The 19,407-nt window shown below is 46.0% G+C and overlaps 1 protein-coding gene across 22 annotated transcripts in view; it reads right to left on the bottom strand.

Annotated features, from left to right (window-relative positions):
* Positions 1 to 19,407, bottom strand: part of KCNMA1 (potassium calcium-activated channel subfamily M alpha 1) — a 689,823-nt gene that overhangs the window by 115,520 nt on the left and 554,896 nt on the right. For 8 of the 22 annotated variants that reach the window (XM_054729031.1, XM_008145306.3, XM_008145307.3 and 5 more), the window contains 3 exons: positions 12,491 to 12,577; positions 6,413 to 6,489; positions 2,759 to 2,767 (listed from right to left, as the gene is read on the bottom strand). In XM_054729031.1, coding sequence (XP_054585006.1) covers positions 2,759 to 2,767; positions 6,413 to 6,489; positions 12,491 to 12,577 — 173 coding nt within the window. Of the gene's footprint in view, positions 1 to 2,758; positions 2,768 to 6,412; positions 6,490 to 12,490; positions 12,578 to 19,240; positions 19,253 to 19,407 lie in introns of all 22 variants that reach the window. The other 14 variants (XM_008145323.3, XM_008145326.3, XM_008145329.3 and 11 more) reach the window with 3 other exon arrangements.

Raw genomic sequence — 19,407 nt, 5'->3', positions numbered from 1 at the left:
CTTGTCATTCCATCTTAGGGCTCTGGGAACTTTATGCTCAATGAGCCGCCCCCGTAGGCCAGCTGAGCTGTGGGAGAGCAGAAATATCAGCCCCTGGGGACCTGCTTTTCTCCTTGGCCCACATCAGAAGGTTCTTGTTCTTGGGCTGGTGCCACAGGTTCACAGAGGTTATGTGGTTGCCAAGAAATAGACCCTAGGTCTCACCTCCCGCCTAAGAACTCTGTCCTCATCGCTTTGTGGTTGGAGAGGAAAAAGCTTTTATGTGCTTTCCTCCACCACAAGGAAGTGAATAGTCTTCCAATATTTCCATTATGACTTCCTCATGCTATTTATAGAGCCAACATGTAAGTATGTCCCTAATGGCCACCATCAAAGGTTGACTCCTTCCTCGGGTGTAAAACTGGAAGATTTCTCAGACGTACTCTTGGACGACTTTTCCTGTATCCTCAAAGGTCGTGATTGTGAGGAAGGAAGCCTGTGGAGACGTGGCTGCTGTAGATGGGCTTTAGTTACTGCTCTTTCCTTGCATCAAACTGACAATGAGCTGTCAAACCCGGGCCTCTGCTGGCTTGCCCTTCCCAGCCAAGCCTGGCATGGAAGAGGGACGTGGAGGCCATCCTGTTCTCAGCACCATCTGCCTCCTGCATCCGCAACCAAATTGTCAGCCAATTTCCAATTGCACACCCTTAATTTCCAGGGTGGGCTGGAAGGGGCAGGAGAAGCAGTGCTGGGCTGAGAGGCTCAGATGGAGTTTTCCAACTCCTGGGGCCGGGGGAGGGGGATAGTTTAGGTTTTAAATGGAGCAATTCAAGGGGAAACTGTGGCAGGCAAGAAAAAAATCTGCCATTCAATTCATAGACACTTGTCAGATCACAACCTCATGTTTAAAATCAATCCAATGCGGGAAGGATTACTTCCAAGCCTCCACCCTGGAGCTGCGCCTCATATGCTCTTGCAACTAAAATTACAGGGAAAACATCCAGGGAAGAAAAAGTTCGCCGAGGTGTAAGGCGGAGGCGTTTGCTTGACGTGACACTGGGAATCAGAGGGCATTCTTTCAAGTCCTATAAATGAGCAAAATTCCTCCTATTAGCTTCTGGAGGGAGAAGAAAGGTCTTGCAGGTGTGTTTTTTTTTTTTTTTCCCAAAACGAAAGAGAGGGAAGGAAAAGCTAGTTAATGTCAGCAGCTCAGAGCCCTCCGAGCTGGTCGATCCTGCCCTCTCAACACCACATTGTGGCAGGAGAAGGCAGAGGGATTTGGCACTAGAGTTGTTTGTTGATTGACTGACATCAAGACTCCCCTCGGATTCTGAAGGATCACTAGATTCTGTCAGCGCTCTGCGGGTATAAAAATGGCCCTCAAGCCACCCTTGGGGGTGTTCTGCAGGTAAAGGGAGCCCGCAGAGTCGCTTCTGGCAGAATCGGGCATAGGACTGCGGAAGGTCACTGCTCTCTTTCGTCTGTACCCTGAGCATTCTACCCCTTCAGCCTCTGAAGACAAGCCAAAACCAGACGGCCAACCTGCCTCTTGCTGCAAAGGAGTCGGAGAGGACCAAGTGCTGACCTGTCTTCTCCACATCCCAGGGCCACTGGCCTGAACGGGGCTGCAGGCTGGCCCTCGTCTTCAGTGGTCTCAGGTACACGAGGGAAACCCCACGCTCATTTCTGGTGCCACCGAGAGCAGCATCGCTCTAAGCCACATGGAGACGCTGGCCCTGAGAGGCGCACCTCTGGGTGGGAGGGCCCTACTCCTCCAGTGAGTCAGGGCGCTCGGGGCCTCACATCCACGTGCTCAGACTTCTGCAGAGCTCATGGGTGAAACGGAACATTCTCCTCGAGCCACCTTTTCCGCCTTCAACAAGTAGATGTTTGCTAAACCAGTAAGCATCTCCCAAGATATCTGACTAACACCCGCAGAGGAACTGGGGATGTCCTAGTGGGTCCTGATTGAAGGAGGAACCTGAGTTTAAAGCAAGGGAACTTCATAGACTCATAGATTGTCGGAAATAATTACCACTGCGGGAGTACTTGTCTCCATTAAGGTCGTTTAGATACTTACAGTCGCAAAGCTGGGGTGTCCAATTAACTCTCTAGCCCGCGCTTTCTCATATAGAGAGGCACATATATTGTAATAAATACATCACTCTCTCTATAAAGTAGCTCCACACTTATATATAAAAATGTACATTTTTACATATAAAGTACTGTGGTACATATAGTAAATATATATATATATATATATATATATATATATATATATATCACAACACAGGAATAAATATATATGTAGTATATGTGTTTGCTTCAGGATAGGAATTCGAGCTCGAGAGTCGAGGAGACCAAGTGTAATTTATCAAAGGCAAGCGTGACAATGACCCCCAATCGATGAGGTGTCTGGAGCTACAGTGGTAATTACCTCAGCCTACTCAGTGTCCCCTCAAGGTTCTGAGACAGGCCCTCACGAGAAACACTGTTGTCAAGGTCTTATTTTCAAATAGAAAAATAAGACAGTGCCAGAGGCTGGCTAGAAGCTGGGGGTGGGGGGCGGACAGAGGGGGTCCTGCTCTCAGGTTCTCCAGCTCCAGGCTGCTCTGCAGACTGTTGGGTGAGGGAGTTGGGGCATGGGTCACTGCTACATGCAACATAAATACCACAAGGAAAAAAGAGACTGAAACTGTACAGAAAATAAAAGAAGAGTCTCTTCTAGAGAAAGACAGGGGGACTGGACTCCGGGCTGCTGGGAACCCGTGTTACTCACAATATATCACTACCAGTGTGCGGTTAAAATAGAGTAGGGGCCGTATTCCAAGGCAGCAAAGAGAAAAATAAATCAAAAATATGTCAATGATTAGAAGTTCAAGAAAATTCCTTCAAACACATCGATTTAGACATGACTTGTCCCCGAGGAGTCTACCCTTTGGCCAACTTTTAGAGGCTGGGGGAGAAAATGTCAATCATTAGACCAGGTTCGTTATACAGAAAAAGAAAATGGGTAAATGGATTCTGAGAGCTTGCTCCTTGGCCAGACACCAAAGGTGGCCCTCTTCCTTGATGGAGAGCTATGAAGAAATGGAAAGAAATGCAAGAGTTAAACTGTACTCCCACAGAATTGCCAGGCATGGAATGGCCACACTCGGTATTTCTCCAGAGAGTATGACATGAAACGTTCAACGTTATTGAACAAAAGTGAACAGGGGGATGGAGGCGGGGAGGACAGGGGAGAGCGGGGTTGGGAGAGGAGGGGTGGGAAGCTGTGAATGAGGACCAGTGACTGTCACCAGCTCTGCCCTTGTGGAGATGTATCACCCAGGGTGGATTATTAACACCTGGCCTAACAGATTTGGACAAATGACTCTGTGGGTCGGCTGCCCTCTCCAACTTAGGGCATCGGGCAGTGTGCATTCAATTCATTATTGACAATTCCAGCTCCTTCTAAGGCAAGTTTCTTTGCAACCAAAACCTAGCTCCCCCCATTTCCTAACCTGCCTGGTATGCCTCATGTTTAATAGCTCATTTATTCTAACCACCACTTACACCTACACACCTGCATCCTGCCCTCTGGGGCACAGGCTGCTGTGGCCTTTTAATTGGGAAGAACAATATTTGGGAAATTCTGATTGTTGTCCAACATGAACCTCACAGCTGAGGGCTGCCGTGAGATGGAGCCCACGTGGGGAGGAGGGTGCAGAGCGAAGGGAGTAAGACCCTGGCCGCACCGGCTTGGCGTTGGAGAGGCAGTCCTTCCGTGGCAATCTGTGCTGTGCATGATGGGAGCTCATCCGCCCCTCTAGCTGAGCCAATGTGAATGGAAATGAAGAGAATAAAATTATTTCAAACAATTATGCGCCTCTCTGTCCAGGATGATGTTAAAGGCCGCTGCTGTTTACGTGCCTAGAACCAAGATGGGAAAATGTCCTAGAGGCCAAATCCTCATTTCTAGGGACTTAAAATTCATCTGCTGGGTCCCACTACAGTCCCTCTGAGGAAGAGCTCAGCGGGAGTCCGACAGCTTTCTCTCCTCCCTCTGTTCCACTCCTGCCCACGACTCCGCTCTCTGTCCAGTCACCAAGGAGATCGACAGGAATGGATGATGTCATTTCCTTGCTTAAAAACGGCTATATTTATTGTAGGACTAAAGCCCACTTTTCTTACCATGGCACCCGCCTTCCTCTGATCTCATCTCGCACCCCGCTCTCCAATCCCACCAGCTCCCCTGCCAGGCTTCCTTCCCTCAAACACTGCAAACTGACTTCTACTTCTGGCCTTTGTCCCCCTCTTCTGCCTCCCTGGACTGGGCCTCGGGGTCAGGGCCACCTCCCAAGGGAGGCCTTCCAGATCTTTCTAGCTAAAGCAGCATCTCTGCAGGGTTCCTCACACCCTCAGGCAGTCTCCAATCTCTTCACAGCCCCTGTCTCTACCTGAATGGATTTCATTGTTTCTATGATCACTGTTCTATGATCATTCACTAGAGTGAAGGATTGGGGGCGGGGAGGGGGGCAGGGGCCCTGTCTTGTTCATCACTCCATCCCTAGCATCAAGAATAGCGCCTTGCACAAACAAGGTACTCAAACTCTAGGAGTGATGAATCAATAGTGCGCTTCACTGATGCCCCATGCGACCCAGTTCTCTGTGAATTATTGGCCTCAAGGCTCTCCTGCGTCTCCCCTCTCACGCCACTGCGAGACTCTCCTTACAAAGGGGTTCAGCCTCCTGCACTTGTCACTGTCTTACTTCCCCCTCCGATGGGGTGTTGCTTCTGATGGAAATGATCTGGGAGATGCCTGGTCTGCTGGGCTGAGCTTTGCTTTGAGCTCACAGCCAGTGAGGCAAGGCTGGGGTGGACCTCCTGTTGAGAAGGGCCTTTTGATTCAGGGACTGGGTTCGTTCTGTGTCTTAGCAACCTCAGACACTCTTCCCGATCTGTTGTCAGAACAGAAGAATGCTCAGCCCCCAAGAAGCCAGAGGCTCTTGTTCTGAGATTTCCATAAATATCCCTCTTGGTGGGTATCAGCGTTGAGAGGAGGGGGCTCTGTGTGTTAAGTCCATGAAGAAGGGGGAGCAAACCGTGGGCCCAGCTGCCCCAGACTCGGGAAGCAGGGAGCAGATTTCTAGACACCGCTCCAGACCCAGTGCCCCGCACAGGGATCTGCCCGAGGCTGCGTGTCTCTGAGCCCTAGCAGGGGCACCAGCCTCTCACTGGGTTGGCTTTTACTGTGCCCCTCCCCTAGGGGTGCAGTAATAAACCCTGTGTCCGCCAGTCGGTATGTCCCGGGAATGGGGTTCTCGGCTTGGTTCCTGCTCTGAAAAAGCACTTTGTGGGACGATCCTTTATAACTGCACTCCTACTCATCAGACCCACGGTCACCCACTTTGCCCTGTCTCCTGACCCAAACGTCACCGAGAGAGGCCTCGGGCAGGCCCGAACCTGACTGCTGGGTCTGTGTCACTCTCAGCCACCTCATCCTGTCAGTGACCTGGAAGCCTTAATTTCTTCTTTTTGTGAAACGGGATTAATAACACCCCCTGCCAAGTATGCAGGGTTATGGTGAGGAGCAAAGCAAATAATGATCCTAAGGCGCTTTGAAAAGACTAAACATAGGAAGGCAGGCGTCATCACCGTTTCCTCTAGGGTCGTGAGAGATCTCTATTAGGCAAGGCAACGTGATCACCGCCAACAGCACGGCCTTCTCCAGGCAAAGCCCGCTCCAGGCCCACTGTCACAACCACATCCCTGACGTCCTCTCAAGAGGCCCCACTGGCAGGCAGAAGGGGTTTGAGGTAGGCCGTGCCAGAAGCCACCGAGCCCAGTCTCGTGGACCCCAAAAGATCATTGGTGTCTGACGTTGGTCCCTGGGACAATGAGAAAATCCACTGGCCATGGCCAAGTTCTTTCCTTGGGCCAATCTGAAGGTATTGCAGTTGGAAGCTCGGGCCTTTGGTACCGAAACCTGCAGCCATCCAATGGGAAGAGTCAGCCCCATTCGGGAGACTGAGTCCTCACCCTCGGTTTCCTCTCTGCCCTAGTCCAGCCGTCTGTACCCTGGGCATTCCCAGACCCACTGGGAACCACGGTGCAGAAACGCCCTCCTCCACGGCCTTAGCTGCCCTCCTCTCCGCACACCATACTCACTGTGTTCGCCTGGACACCCCCCGAGGCGTCCTGTTAGAGACGGAGTGGGACAGGGCACTAGGTCTACGCCTAGGTGTTGGCGGTGGTGATTGTTCAACCTCTGCTCTAATAAAGCGAGGACAGGTATTTATTTCATGTCTCTTTAAACTGCTGGGTGAAACATAAACATATTCAAGAAAGCTCTTGATGTTTAGTGTTTCTTTAATCGGAAAAGGAGAAGGGAAATGAATTCGGGGCAAAGGAAGGAGAGAGGGAGGGATGGGGGAAAGAAACGCTACTTACGCCGTTTGCAGCCGCATTTTTTTATTCTTTTGGGATCTGTGATGTCATCATGACAGGCCTTGCAGTAAAAAAATGCCCTGGAGAAAGAGAATGGAAAAACTGACATGTTTCATAATCCGCCCAAATGAAATGAGCGCCACATTTCCTCCACCGTGGTGCCAAATTAATGAAACACGCCGGCCCTCGCTGCCTTTCATCTTTTGAGAGGTTTAGACGTTTACAGACGGAAATGTTTGTCGCAAGACCATTTATTTCAAACACAGGTCTCTGTGATTTGAGTTAGTGCTTCTTTTAATAAACTTTCATTTGAGAAGGAACTGGGGGAAAGGTTGCTGATGTGACCGTGAGTCTGCTCGCCCGTCTTTCACTCGGAGCGCAGCCTTCAGGGCTGCTCCTCGGAACCCGGGGCAGGCAGCCCGGGCCTCGGTGGGAAGGGAAATCCATCTCGGAAATCCTCCGTCTGGTTAACTGTAGATTAAAGGGGCACAAGGATGGCGTTCCTCAGTCAAATACAAATATCCGCCCTGTCACTCTGAGAGCGTCCTTGCATTTCAGGAGATTAGAAAGGGGAAATCAAAAGTGATGGGTCGAGGGGCTCCTGTCAATTTCCTTCTGGGATCGCATCACCCATTTTTACTGCAAAGTTGGCTGCACCAAGTCCCATAATCTCCGGCCTCGAGATCATATAATAACTGAAGGCTTTCTTCTCACCGAGGGGCCCAGCTCAGCTGACCACTGGAATGGGGTGGGCAGAGGGTATTACAGGGTTGGGGTGAGTAGAAAGAGGTCCAGAGACAGCAATCAATCAATGGGAATATCCCCTCATCTGACTTAAGTGTCAATATGTGATGATAAAGTGCACTGGCCATGTCCACGTTAATTTGGATGAGGCAGAATAAAGCCGAGCGCTATTTTAAATGCTCAGGGTCTAGAAAAACAGCCCCGGCCGGAGGCCTCTGTCCTCTCAGTACTGGGAGGTGCTAAAATTCACTGGAACAACTTCACAACCTTCTGAGTCTGGGGACTAACAAAACTCCTGGCCTAGCACCTTCCCCACTCCCACCACGAAGGTGAATGCCAGGGATAAACATGGCCGTTCCTTGACCAGCGCTATAAAGAAATAAACACAGTTCTTGACTACCTTATTATTCCCAGGTTCCTTTTCATGTTTTTCGAAGGACTGGCATATTTGGAAACCACTGCTAAGACTTTTGATCTGGAAGAGATCTGAGATCTTGCAGCCCAAATCCCTGGGTCTCGGTGTCCTCATTGAGAAATGGAGGAGGTGTCCTAACTGCCTAAAGCCATCCTGTACTGGAACCTGGCCAGCCCAAGCCTTCTAGATTCAAGCCCCGTGCTCCTTCCACCCTAATAGCTCATCCACTCTTTCCTCAAATGCCAGGTTTCTTCTATTTCACAAAAAATTAAAAGGAAGCTGACTGTTTGCCCTCAGTGGAAATGTGGCTAAAAACCCAATCAATGATGACCTGCCTCAAAAGAGGAAGTGTAGGACAGGAGGAAGCAATTGTGCTTCCATGTCCTTTGCCCATTTTCTCCCCCACATTTGATGTTCCTACTCATATTAATGATAGTTAACATTTACGGAGCACAGACTTTAGGCCAGGTGCTCTTCTAAGCATTTAATAAGCATTAATGTATTTTATCCTCAAACAATCCTTTGAAGGAGGTGTGATTTTTATCTCTGTTTTACAGGCAAGAAAACTGAAGAACAGAGAAGTTAAGCCACCTGCCCAAGGTCACACAGCTGAGTGGCAGAACCAGGATTCAAATCCACACAGTCTATTCCCAGTGCCCAAGGTCTTAAACACATCTCTACTAAAGAGATGATGAGGTGTGGTGACAAGCCTGAATAGACCTTTGAAAAGATAAAGCACAACTAGTTCATAAATCAAAGCTAGATTCTGAAAGTAAAATCCCCACAGGGACCAGACAGGTAAAGTTAGTGAGTGAAATGGGGTGAAGGTGTGGGTCTGTGGTGACCTAGAGACACATCCCCCAACTGGAGAGGGCAGGGTATGTAAGCTCCAGCTGATTTTTGCCATGTGGCACTTCCTTGCAAGCACCCTTGTTTTCCCCATCCACCTGTGCCTCTCTCTTGCCCACCTGGCACAGCCCCCACCTTACTGCACACCTGCATTGAGCAGCTGAGTGTTGCTGGGGAAACAACCTTGCTGACTGATCTCACTTTAAATCCATGAGTGTGGATTCCAGGAGCCTTTGTACACTTCTCAGGATCTACGCCCTATCTCCTCCTCCCACCTCAACCCTCTCTGCTCTCCTCTCCACGACCTCTCCCGCTCTCCTACCCCTTCCTCAAGTAGCCTTAGCTGGGGGCCTTGCCACTGACATCACCAACACCAGATCTGTGGTCTGCAAGGCTGGTGTTTAGGGTCCTCTTGTCCTCTGTTTTCTCATTGTGCTTGTCTAATGGGGGAGCCAGCAGGAGGCTGAAGGGTGAGAAGAGTCATTCCCCTCGCTACCAGCTTATAAAATGGTAGTAGCACCATCTCCCTCCAGAAGAACACAGCTCCTGGGAGGCAGCCTTTCCTACAGCACACCCTCTGCCTCGTTCTAACAACCCTCCTTCCCCTTGACTAGGCCTGGGAGTGGCTCCCCACTGCTATGAACTCTGGGTAATTTGCCATCCTTTGTGGGTTTTCCTTAACTCTTCCCACAACTTTATACATTTCCCTTTTTCCTTTTAAGTGTGTCATCTGTTTCTTGCTAGACCCTCACTGATACAGCATACAAATTTCTATCTCCAGTCCTCCTCTTTACCCAGAACTCCAGAATCTTAGAGGCAACTGCCTTTGTGACATCTCCATATACCCTACTTAACACGGCCCAATTAGAATTCTTCAATTCCTTCCACCCCAACTTGTTCCTCCTCCCGTTGCCCCATCATCCACCCAATTGTGGAAAGCTGGAATCTAGGCTCCATTCTTTATCCTTCTTGTTTCCTCACTTCTATGTCCAGTTCATCAGTGAGTCCTACGAACTCTCCAAAATGTATCCTGAACTGCTCTTACTTCTCACCACCTCCACTCACCCGTCTAGCCAAGGACATCACCTCTCACCTAATCTACCCAGTAGTCTCTGAGTCTCCTGGCCTCCCCTCCTGCTCCACTACATCTGACTCTCTCAGAGCACGTGCAAAGGCCTTTTAGTAATATAAATCAGACTACGTCACTGCCAGCAAAAAACCTCCCATGACTCCATTTGATAACAAATTCAACCTCTGAATATAGTCCTTCGGGGACTAGCCCTACCGTTCTAACTTCACCTCACCACTCTACTCCCCCAGACACCCTCTTTTTCCTTCAGTTCCCTGAACACAACAAACTTATTCCCATCATGTCTCCTCCTCCCTTCAGATCTCTGCATGATGGGTTCTTCCCCATCACCCCAATCTCTGCTCTATCGTCACTTGCTCCCAGCCACCTTCACTTACACTCAATCTAAATCAGTGACCAGCTGCATGAATGCTTTGCACCAAGAATAAACACAGCTGCACTTCTCCCTCCCTGGAAGGGAGCCCATGAGAGCAGGGACTTCTTTCCATCGTTTCCCTGGCACCTAGTACAGTGTCCCTGGAAGTGAGTGCCCTATTGACGTTTGATGGATGAATGAATGCTGCTCAGTAATGTTGGATCTGCATGTTTTTCAGGAGACTCCAACAAATAGGGATTTTTATATAAGATTAGTACTTCTTCAGCTTGGAAACTATTTGTGTGTGTGTTTTTTAATTGTGGCTCAAATCATGTCTATAAGCCAAACTGAGCCAATGAGGCACCCTTCTGTGACTCCCACATTAAATACTATGGGAAGGTTACTTAAAAAGCAAAATGCTTAGTGGCCAGGAGTAAAGGACAAGGGCCCAAATGCTTCTCCCAGAGTGACCTCGTTAAAACTGGAATCAGATGGTTTCATCCTCTTTTTTTCTCCCCTAAAATACTACATCCGAAAGTTTAAACCAGAATCCGTTAACTTCTTTTGTTGCTTTTTTGCAGCAGAGGGTGCAACCTCAATACGAGAGCATCATAATCTACTTTTCCATCTGCACAAAACTTGTTTAGTTTCATTCAGATCTCCCAAGCCCTTCTGTGGCTTTCTGCAGTCTTCATCTATTTGCAGTCCCCTAACTGACAGCTTCTGCTCTGACACATCACGCAGCCCGGGAATTACAGGCCGGCGCAGCTGATTGTGTCAGCATGTATTTGTGAAGACCATAAAGCACTGAAATGAGACACACTGCGCTCCCCAATAGAGGAGGTGATTTGTTTTTTGGACGGCCTGGTATTTGTGACATTCATTAGTGAGAGATGCAACAGGAAATAGAATTACACAAATGGGAGCCTCATGTTCTACCTGCTGTGCTCCTCAGCCCCCTGCCCTGAGACGCCGCTTCGGGCGTTGTATCTCCGTCTGGCCGTGAGCACAACCTTCTCTTGCAGAGGACGAAAAGGGTGTTCAGTCCCATTCCCCCGCCCAAGGTTCCTCTCAGGTGGACCCAGTTCTTGGGGTACTCCTAAGACAGTGGGGACCCTGAATCGGATAAAGAGGTTTTCCTCCCTCACGCCTGCGTAATGGGAATTTTGCAGAAGTAAATTTAAGCCATTAGATAGCTCGGTTTAAATTCTCATTGTTGTTGTTGCTTTTCCACCGCATTTTCCACGCTGAAAGCTGTTATGACTGGTGGCTAGTTTGCAAGAGTGCATGATGAGTAAGCACCAGCTGTCAAACATCATAGTTCTGTGCTCAGCATGTCAGGCTCAGTCTTGGCAAATAATTAAGAACGTAAGACTTCCTGGTTTTAAATCCTGGCTTTAAATGAGCAGTGTGGCTTAGGCAAGTTAGTTAACCAACCTGTGCCTCAGTTTCCTCATATGTAAAATAGGAATAGTAATGCTGTCTCATAAGGTTGTTGAAAGGAGGAAATGAGTTCATCAATGCCTGGTGCCTGGTACTCAGAACAGGGCTGCCACATATTAAACTCAATAGGTCTAGTAAATGCATGCGTTCACCAGTCACTGAGAGTCAACAAATGTACACGGCTGGGGGTTGGGGTGTGGCTTAGCGCACATAGGAACATGGGCTGACATGTGTTAAAACTGCTGCAGAAAGTCATACCATGCGACAACAGAACCAATTACCCCTCGTGAGGTGGTGTGATCATGTGCTAATCATTCGCCGAACGTTGTTTAGGAGCTGCAACTATTGGATTTAAATATAGTGGTCAATATGTAATTTTTATTTATGTTGACAAAATTACTACAGTGTTTTTCTCCAATATATGGCTTATTTGGTAAAATATGTTAAAAAATAACAATGAATTAATAACAAAAATATAACCTGCTAATTAAATTATAAGCTACTCTAGATTAAAAGCATTTTAAAATTAGCAGGGTGTTAACTTTCACATATGACATACAGACCGGAAATTTTGTTCATTAAATCCAAAGTCCATTAAATCGAGGTCCGAAAAATCGAGGGTTTACTGTACTAATAAAGGTGTCATAAACCATTGAGGCCAATGAAATCCTGGCTATCCCTGACTTCAGCCACTTACCTAGAAGGCCACAAATAGAAATATGGCCAGTTCAGTATTTCATCTGAAATTAATTCAAACCTTTAGAGATTCCATTTGGCACTTAAAGTAAAAAACTGATAATTCTCAAGTAAAGAGCGGTGGACGAGGAGTCAGTTGTCCTATGCTATGTTGTTCTGGGTCATTAAGCATCGGGGGCCTGCAACAATCAATTGAGCTCTCTGGAACTCTGGTTCCTTCCTTAGGAAATGAAGGAGGAGCTAACCAGGCCTTCCTAGCTCTGAAATGTTATTCTAAGTCAAAGATGTGGAACTAGTTATGTGAAGAGGAGCCCAGGGAAACATTTGAAAGCACAATCCCTCCTTCCTAAGATTTGTTAGGAAGATGCCCAAAGGCCTGTTAGGACGTTCTGGGGTTCAGGCCCTGTACATATGGAAGCAGGGCCACCTCAGGGGGTCAAGATGTTTAAGCTGGAATGAAAAGGAAGGCAGGCGAAAATAAACTCTTACCTTTTAACTTCTTTGGCATCACTTGCGATGAAAAATCCTAAAGTACCTTCTTGGATCTTAAGATGGTTTCCAGGATTAATTAATATACTGCTCAGTGAACAAAAACAAACAAAGAAGACGCATTTGTCAGGTCATGTTCTGTGCAAAATCTTGAAGGCTATACGGTATTGTTAACTGTATAGGGGGCCCACTAGTCTAATGCTGTCCCCAAAGATTTCGTCTAGAGCTTGAGGTTCACTGTCCCACACACTTAACTGGATAACGCCATCATAAAGCTTGGCTGTTCAAGTCCTAGGTTGGCATACTCCCAGTTGCAGAAATCAAAGCAAATCTAGGTTTCAGGGCCAGGTTTTTATAATGGGGTTGCCATCATGGGTTTCTGGTTTGAAGCAAAATTCCCAATAATGTACCCCTTAGAAAATGCTGTTGATGGTCAACACTGAGTGTTATTAGTCTAATAAAGCTATTGCTACACCGATTTTCAGTTAGATGACAGAGCATTAATGGGACCCCTATATGCATACAGAAACAGACATGTATACACACCACATACCACTGCAGGGAATGGTACAAGACACCCATACCAATGCAGAAGCAAGAACATCTGCATGACATGATAAGGACATGGAAGTGGATTCCATGTGCAGTCTGTGTGGATAGAACTGGGTCCACCACTGATAGAACAGTGAAAAAACAAAAACAAAATGCAAGCAATCAGAAATACTTAATGATTCCAGCCTGCTGTTTACAAAAAGGTAAGAGAGTCTTTGAATAAGGTGCATGTCTAGCACATACTGATTGGGGCAAACTGTAATTAGAAAACAAATGCAAATTACCACAAAAAGACTTCCCCTGCAGGGAAATATGAACCTAAATATACACTGTCCTATTTCAAAGTGGTATAAATAGATGAGCTGACCAAGTTGTGTCTGGACTGACAGAAGAGATAAATGTATCTAATCTAATAAATGGATGAAACAAACAAATTTCATTTTCTGCAGATCAAAAGCAGAATCCAGGAATGCCATACACAGAGACTGAGATGAGACTCTGGGCTCAATGGATATGGAATTTAGGGACTCTAAATTCAGCAACAGATACAATGGAAGGAGTTTGATCTGAAAATCAGGTGTTTCATGTAATAGATGTTTGGAATAAGGCTAAAGGAAGTCTTAAACTGCCTAAAACAATCAAAATGGAGGATGGCAATTAACATGTAATCCTTTTCTGCTGGTAAAATCATTGCAGAAAAGTGCTGTAACAGGGCGATGTGCCTGTAGCAATACAGGAAGGACCCAGGTGAACTTTTGTTCTGTTGGGAGAACGGAGTAGATCGTTATTGCAAAATAATGGTTTGTGGTCACAAGAACACCCCCTATTACCCATAACAAGGCCTGACAGAAGGAAACCAATCCCGTGTCACTGCTCTTATGAACACTAAATAATAGCAAGAGTCCACGAAGACCTGACTGTTCTTCCCTGGAACCCCAGGCAACAGTGAGGCAACAGCAGGCCACCCAGGGCAGCGCTGGAGCGGTCCCTCCCAATCACCCTCCACCAACGCTTCACGTTTGTCGCCCACCCTCTGACTTTTCATGATCGTGAGGAGAAAGGGGCCCAACTGATACAGGCTAGCCAGATTCCCCATTAAATGCAACGTTTTAGACGGACAGCATTCCGGACTTGGCATACTTTCTTACCCTGCTCCTCAAGGCAGTTCTTCTAGGCCCTGGCTCTGCAACCAGAAATTGGGTCCGAGCTCCAGCATGGCCTTTCAGTAGCTGTCTGACCTTGGGCAAGTTATAGCACAACTCTAGGACTCAATTTCCTCACCCACAAGATGGGGATGATGACCATCATAGTCTTCAGGGACATAATGCACCGAAGGCTCTATGTCTACTGGTTATTGTTCCTTTTATTATTTATTATTGAAAAAAAAAAAAAAGCCAAAAGGATGTTCCATTCTCAATGGAATCATCAGCTTTTCCTCAGTTGGCCCCATGACATGGAACACATCCTGCCCATGATTTGGTGAAGTTACAGGGTGAAGAACTAACTGTGCACTTTAGAAAAATGGACAAGGACATAATGAAAAATTCCAGGTACTTCTGGGCTCTAAAGGAGCTACTTCCTCAAAATTGGAAAGTTCTACCAATAGACATGTATTCATTTAAGAGTGTTAAAAAGCTTCCCTGGTGAAAAACAAATCCTATCATGATTTCAGCAACACAATTCAAAGAGGAAAATTGACAGGCATCAATGTCTTGGTGATATATATGCACAACACAGCCTCACACAGAACCTGCTTCCCCTTTTTTACATCACATGCTTCAGAAATTGCACTTCGATGGTCAACCCCACTATGCCATGGCGGTGATAGCAAGGTTCCTGACAATGAAAAGTCTCTTTCCATTGCCTCTGTTCTCTAACAGCTGGCCCACAGTAAGAATATGGGATTGTTACTCCACAGATGGCAGGCTGAGATAATTTATTACGCCTTCCGCTTGTCCTAGTCAAGTTTGAGGGTGGAGAGGAACGATTCAGGTATGGAACTAAGGCAGATCTGTGTTCAGATCTCAGTGTTGCTGCTGCTAGTGGTTGAATACCAGTACTCAGGTGCACGTGTCAGGCCTATAGCCTCAGGTCCCGGCCTTGAGCATGTGGATGGTGCTTAGCCTCACTCTCCTCATCTGAAAAATGGGGTACTGCTAAGAAAATTAAAGCACATACTACGTGCTCAGTGACTGTTACATAGTAAATCCTTAATACACAGTCACGATTAATAGTAGCAAGGTGATTACAGCACCTGAGAAGCAAATCATCTCTCACAACCTCACAGCTCCCATTTTGTCCTTGGTGCTAAGAAATGACCTATGGGCACTGAAAGACCATTGCACTGACAATAGTATCTGAGAGATTGTATTCCTGTGCAGTCCCTGTAGATGGGCTAATTTGGGCTGGCTTTTGGCTACACAGTAGAGTAGCTCTCTGTTCCTTAAACGGTATGGCTGATTGTATAAGACACTGGAAGGACCTCCAAGGACATCACTGACCAGGTGACTCCAGAATGTCCTCTTGTTCTCTGCTGGTCAGGGCTGAGAGGCTTTAAATCATCTCAACATGGTGCGTGAGGCTGAAAGGGTGTGTCCAGCTCTTGAGATAATGAAGGAAAGACATCTAGACACATAAAGAGGCTCTCTGGGTTGGATTGCATGCCTATTTAAGGGTTTGGTAGAGAAGCACGCTAGCCTGACCCAGGGACCACTGTATACACTACTCCCTGTGTAAGGGCACAGGGTTTCAAAGACTCTTTGAGGAAATATATTACTCTGTTTTTGATATTTCAGACATTAAGTCTTCTATACACATTCCAAATCTAGAAAGTTGGAAGTACCGATCCTCATCTTCTTGAAAATATAAAAAGATAAGCATCTGAAACAGAAGTAACTTTTTTTTGCTCCTACAAAGGGCCTGCTATCCTTAGAATGTGTTGTTGAGCTCCTAATGGGAATATGTAAATCTTTCCAAAGATCGTTGATGTCTTAAAATATCCAATGTTAGGTTTGTGTGTCCTGATGATGGCCAAAAGTCTCACTCCCTGGGCATCACTTTAAATCAGTCTCTGGCTCCAATTCTGTCTAATTCACTAGCTTATCAGACAGAGATAAACTTCAAGATGTGTCATGTGAAGAATCAAGAAAATCTCTAAGAAAAAAAGTCCATCTATCAATTAGCAGAATTCCAATAGGGACATATTCTTGGCGGGATGGACGTGCCCTGATTTCCAAGGACCCTATAAATTATCCTCTTCCTTCTATGATTTGTTAATTTCCACTGAAAAGATTCAGTGATAGATGGAGGCCAAGGGTTGGTGTGGTCCCTTCCCCAAGGATTCTTATTCTTTTTCTTTTGCTCTCAGACTAGTTTTGAATCTAGACTTATTCTTCAGCTCCTCGCTCACTATATGGAATAAATAGATATCTTTTGTAGGGAACTCATAGGTGTGTAAAGGAGTGAAAAGCATGATCATATTTTATTTACTTTTATAAATTAGTTTCTTATAGCAGCCAGCTTAGAACCCTGCATGGAATAGGCACTTTTCATAGTAATGAGTAAAAAAAAAACCTAAGTCATTGGTCTTAGTTCCAAAAGTGTGGCTTTCCCTCTCTACTAAGGAGAAAAGGAGTCACAGCTGATCTTTCAAAGGCCCACCTGCAGTTCCCACCAGGCCTATGGGAGGAACGACCACACTTCTTCTAGGGGGGTGGCAAGTGAGCTAACAATATCCCAGAGACATTAAGCATAAATATGCAAATATACAAATATAATAAATAGCTAGGTACACGGGGAGTTGAAGCAATTGATTTCAATATTGAAAACACCACTCACTTAGATCTGAAATATGTTCTTAAACGTAAGACACATTCCCCTGAAACTGGCTAGCAGGGCTCAGTGCACTGGGAAACACTGCTTGCCGGGTGCCCTCGGGAGGGGAGGGAGAGCCAGGTCTCAAGCTGCAGTGCATTTCACTGTGCATCTCTTGCTGAACTTGGGTTAGGGAGAAGATTTGGGGCTTGATAGGGTAAAACGATGTCTTCCCTTTCTCCACCACTTATGTATAACAACTGGGAAGCATCTTGTTATTTCTCCTCCAATTACCATGAACTTCACTTGTTTGCTGATTTGAGAGACAACCCATGATTAGTAATTCAACTGAAAGAGATATTTTTAAAGGAAACTCTTCTCCATTATGGATAAATATGACAGGTGTAAGTCTCTTTCCTCCCCACTTAGTTTCTGGTAGGTGTAATGTACCATTCCCTGAGCAATTACAAACATATCACATTCATGAGAGCATACTTTGTATTTGGTAACACTGCAATTATATCTGAATCTAGAAAGCTAATGGGACTTCATTACCTAGAACAAGAGAATAAGAACCATGTAGGACTTCATTTCATGCCGAGCCCAAAGGGATCATGCCACTGAAAGTGGCCTCTTTGACCACACAAGGCCATGTGCGATTGCTGTTGGGTGGGACTTTGTTTGAACCAACTGGTTCCCATCTCAGGGAGTACAGCTGCCTGGCAGTTTAGGGGCTGTGTTAGGGCACAGCCTCCAGAAATCCCAATTCTCAACTCTTGCTGCCTTTTTGGAACTTTTCATTTCTTCTGGGTGTTAAAATATATGCTGCCGGAGTCCCACACAACTAGACACACACACATTCCACAGTGTGGATTCCATGCTCAGCACACTGGAGCCCAGGGCACTTACACAGAGACAGCATCATAAAGATTGCTCCCAGTCGGTCAGACTCAAGTGACCTCCACTGAGGTCCACCAATGACATGTTTATCCTGATTCCATCCCAATAATTTTAGAAATGGCATTTCCAAATAGATTTTGCACATAAGGAAAATAGTGGCCGAATGGAAGGGAGAAGAAATAGTTCATTTGGCAAGGACAATGCTGGATATTTGGTCTGGGAACAACCCAAGTGGCTTTCTAGTACACTTTAGAACAAGTCATGCCTACATCACAACATGCCTTCACCACATGATAAAAGGACTCCAAGGCCAAAGCCAACAGCACAGGTGCAACCACTGTGGCCCTTTGGCGATGCAAAGTGTTGCAGTAACTTCTCGCAGTTGGATCATGTCAATAATACCGAACTGACAGGAAGCCACCTCTATTTTCACACATCTACTCACAAAACCACAGAGAACCTGACTTCGGAAAGAGTCACACACACACACACACACACACACACACACACACACACACTACAAAACAAACATGTGACAGTGATTACAACCACAGAGAAAAACAACTCTTGAGAAGATGAATAAGGAGGCATCTCAACAGTATGTTTTCAACAACACGCCCTTAGATAGAGAACACATTGAAGAAGCTGCACTGGAAATATTAACCCAAAAAGGTAAAAAACAAAAAAACTATCGATGAGGATCTGGTCATGCTTCATGCAACATATAACAGCAGCAAAACAGGTGAGGTCACACGGTGAATGTTGCGATACTTCATATTAAGAAATATGCCCAAATACACTCAGAAAAACAGAAGCCCTGAGTTCATCTCAATAGACAGTACTCATCGGAGTACTGCCCAAGAAATACATATGCAAAATCTGATAATCTAAATAAGTGTAAGGAAAAAGAGGTAAGTGTAAGGGCTTGGTCTCTGTTTTGTGGATAAAAGGACACGAATTCTGCTCTACCAACTGGGAAGTGGACACAAGGAGGCGGGGGTCACTGGGAATGTGGGTGTGGGATGCAGACAAATGGAACCAGAGTCTGGTGGACACCACGACACATCAGGACAGGACAGAAACAGACACCGAGGGCTGGAGAGAAGCGTCCTCCTTTTCAACTTGAATAGATTTGTTCCCATCATTGGTGCCATGACAAAACAGGATTGTGTCTTTTGGGTTTTTTTTTTAAGGTTTCCTGCAAAGAAGTTAGTGCGTCATCCAAAAGAATCAACAAATCAAACAAGAAAAGCAATGTGCTACTTTCAATTTTTATGTCCCCTAGTTGGAGAGGGATTTATATATAAATATACATATATAATTATATATAAATATATATCTATATATATACTGACAAGGGAGTGAGATTATATACACATATATATAATCTCTATCTTCCTGAATTCTTGACAAATAGTTAGTCCTGTGGTTAGAAGTGAAGATAGAGGGTGGAGGTTGGGAGGAAAGTTAACGAAGAGTGCATACCGCTTTCGGCTTCTGCAAAACGACAAGAAAAGAATTTAAAATCAAACAATTTGATAGTAAATTGATTGACACCAGAAGGAAAAGAAGGAATAAAACCTTTGTTTCAAGTTATTTGAAGGGTACATGTGAAAACAAGGTTTTTCAGCAAAGCATGAGAACAGTGTCAT

This window comes from Eptesicus fuscus, chromosome 17 (assembly GCF_027574615.1).
Source record: "Eptesicus fuscus isolate TK198812 chromosome 17, DD_ASM_mEF_20220401, whole genome shotgun sequence".
NCBI lineage: Eukaryota > Metazoa > Chordata > Mammalia > Chiroptera > Vespertilionidae > Eptesicus > Eptesicus fuscus.
The sequence above is the reverse complement of the archived record's forward strand: the minus strand, read 5'-3'. Positions and strand labels throughout refer to the sequence as shown.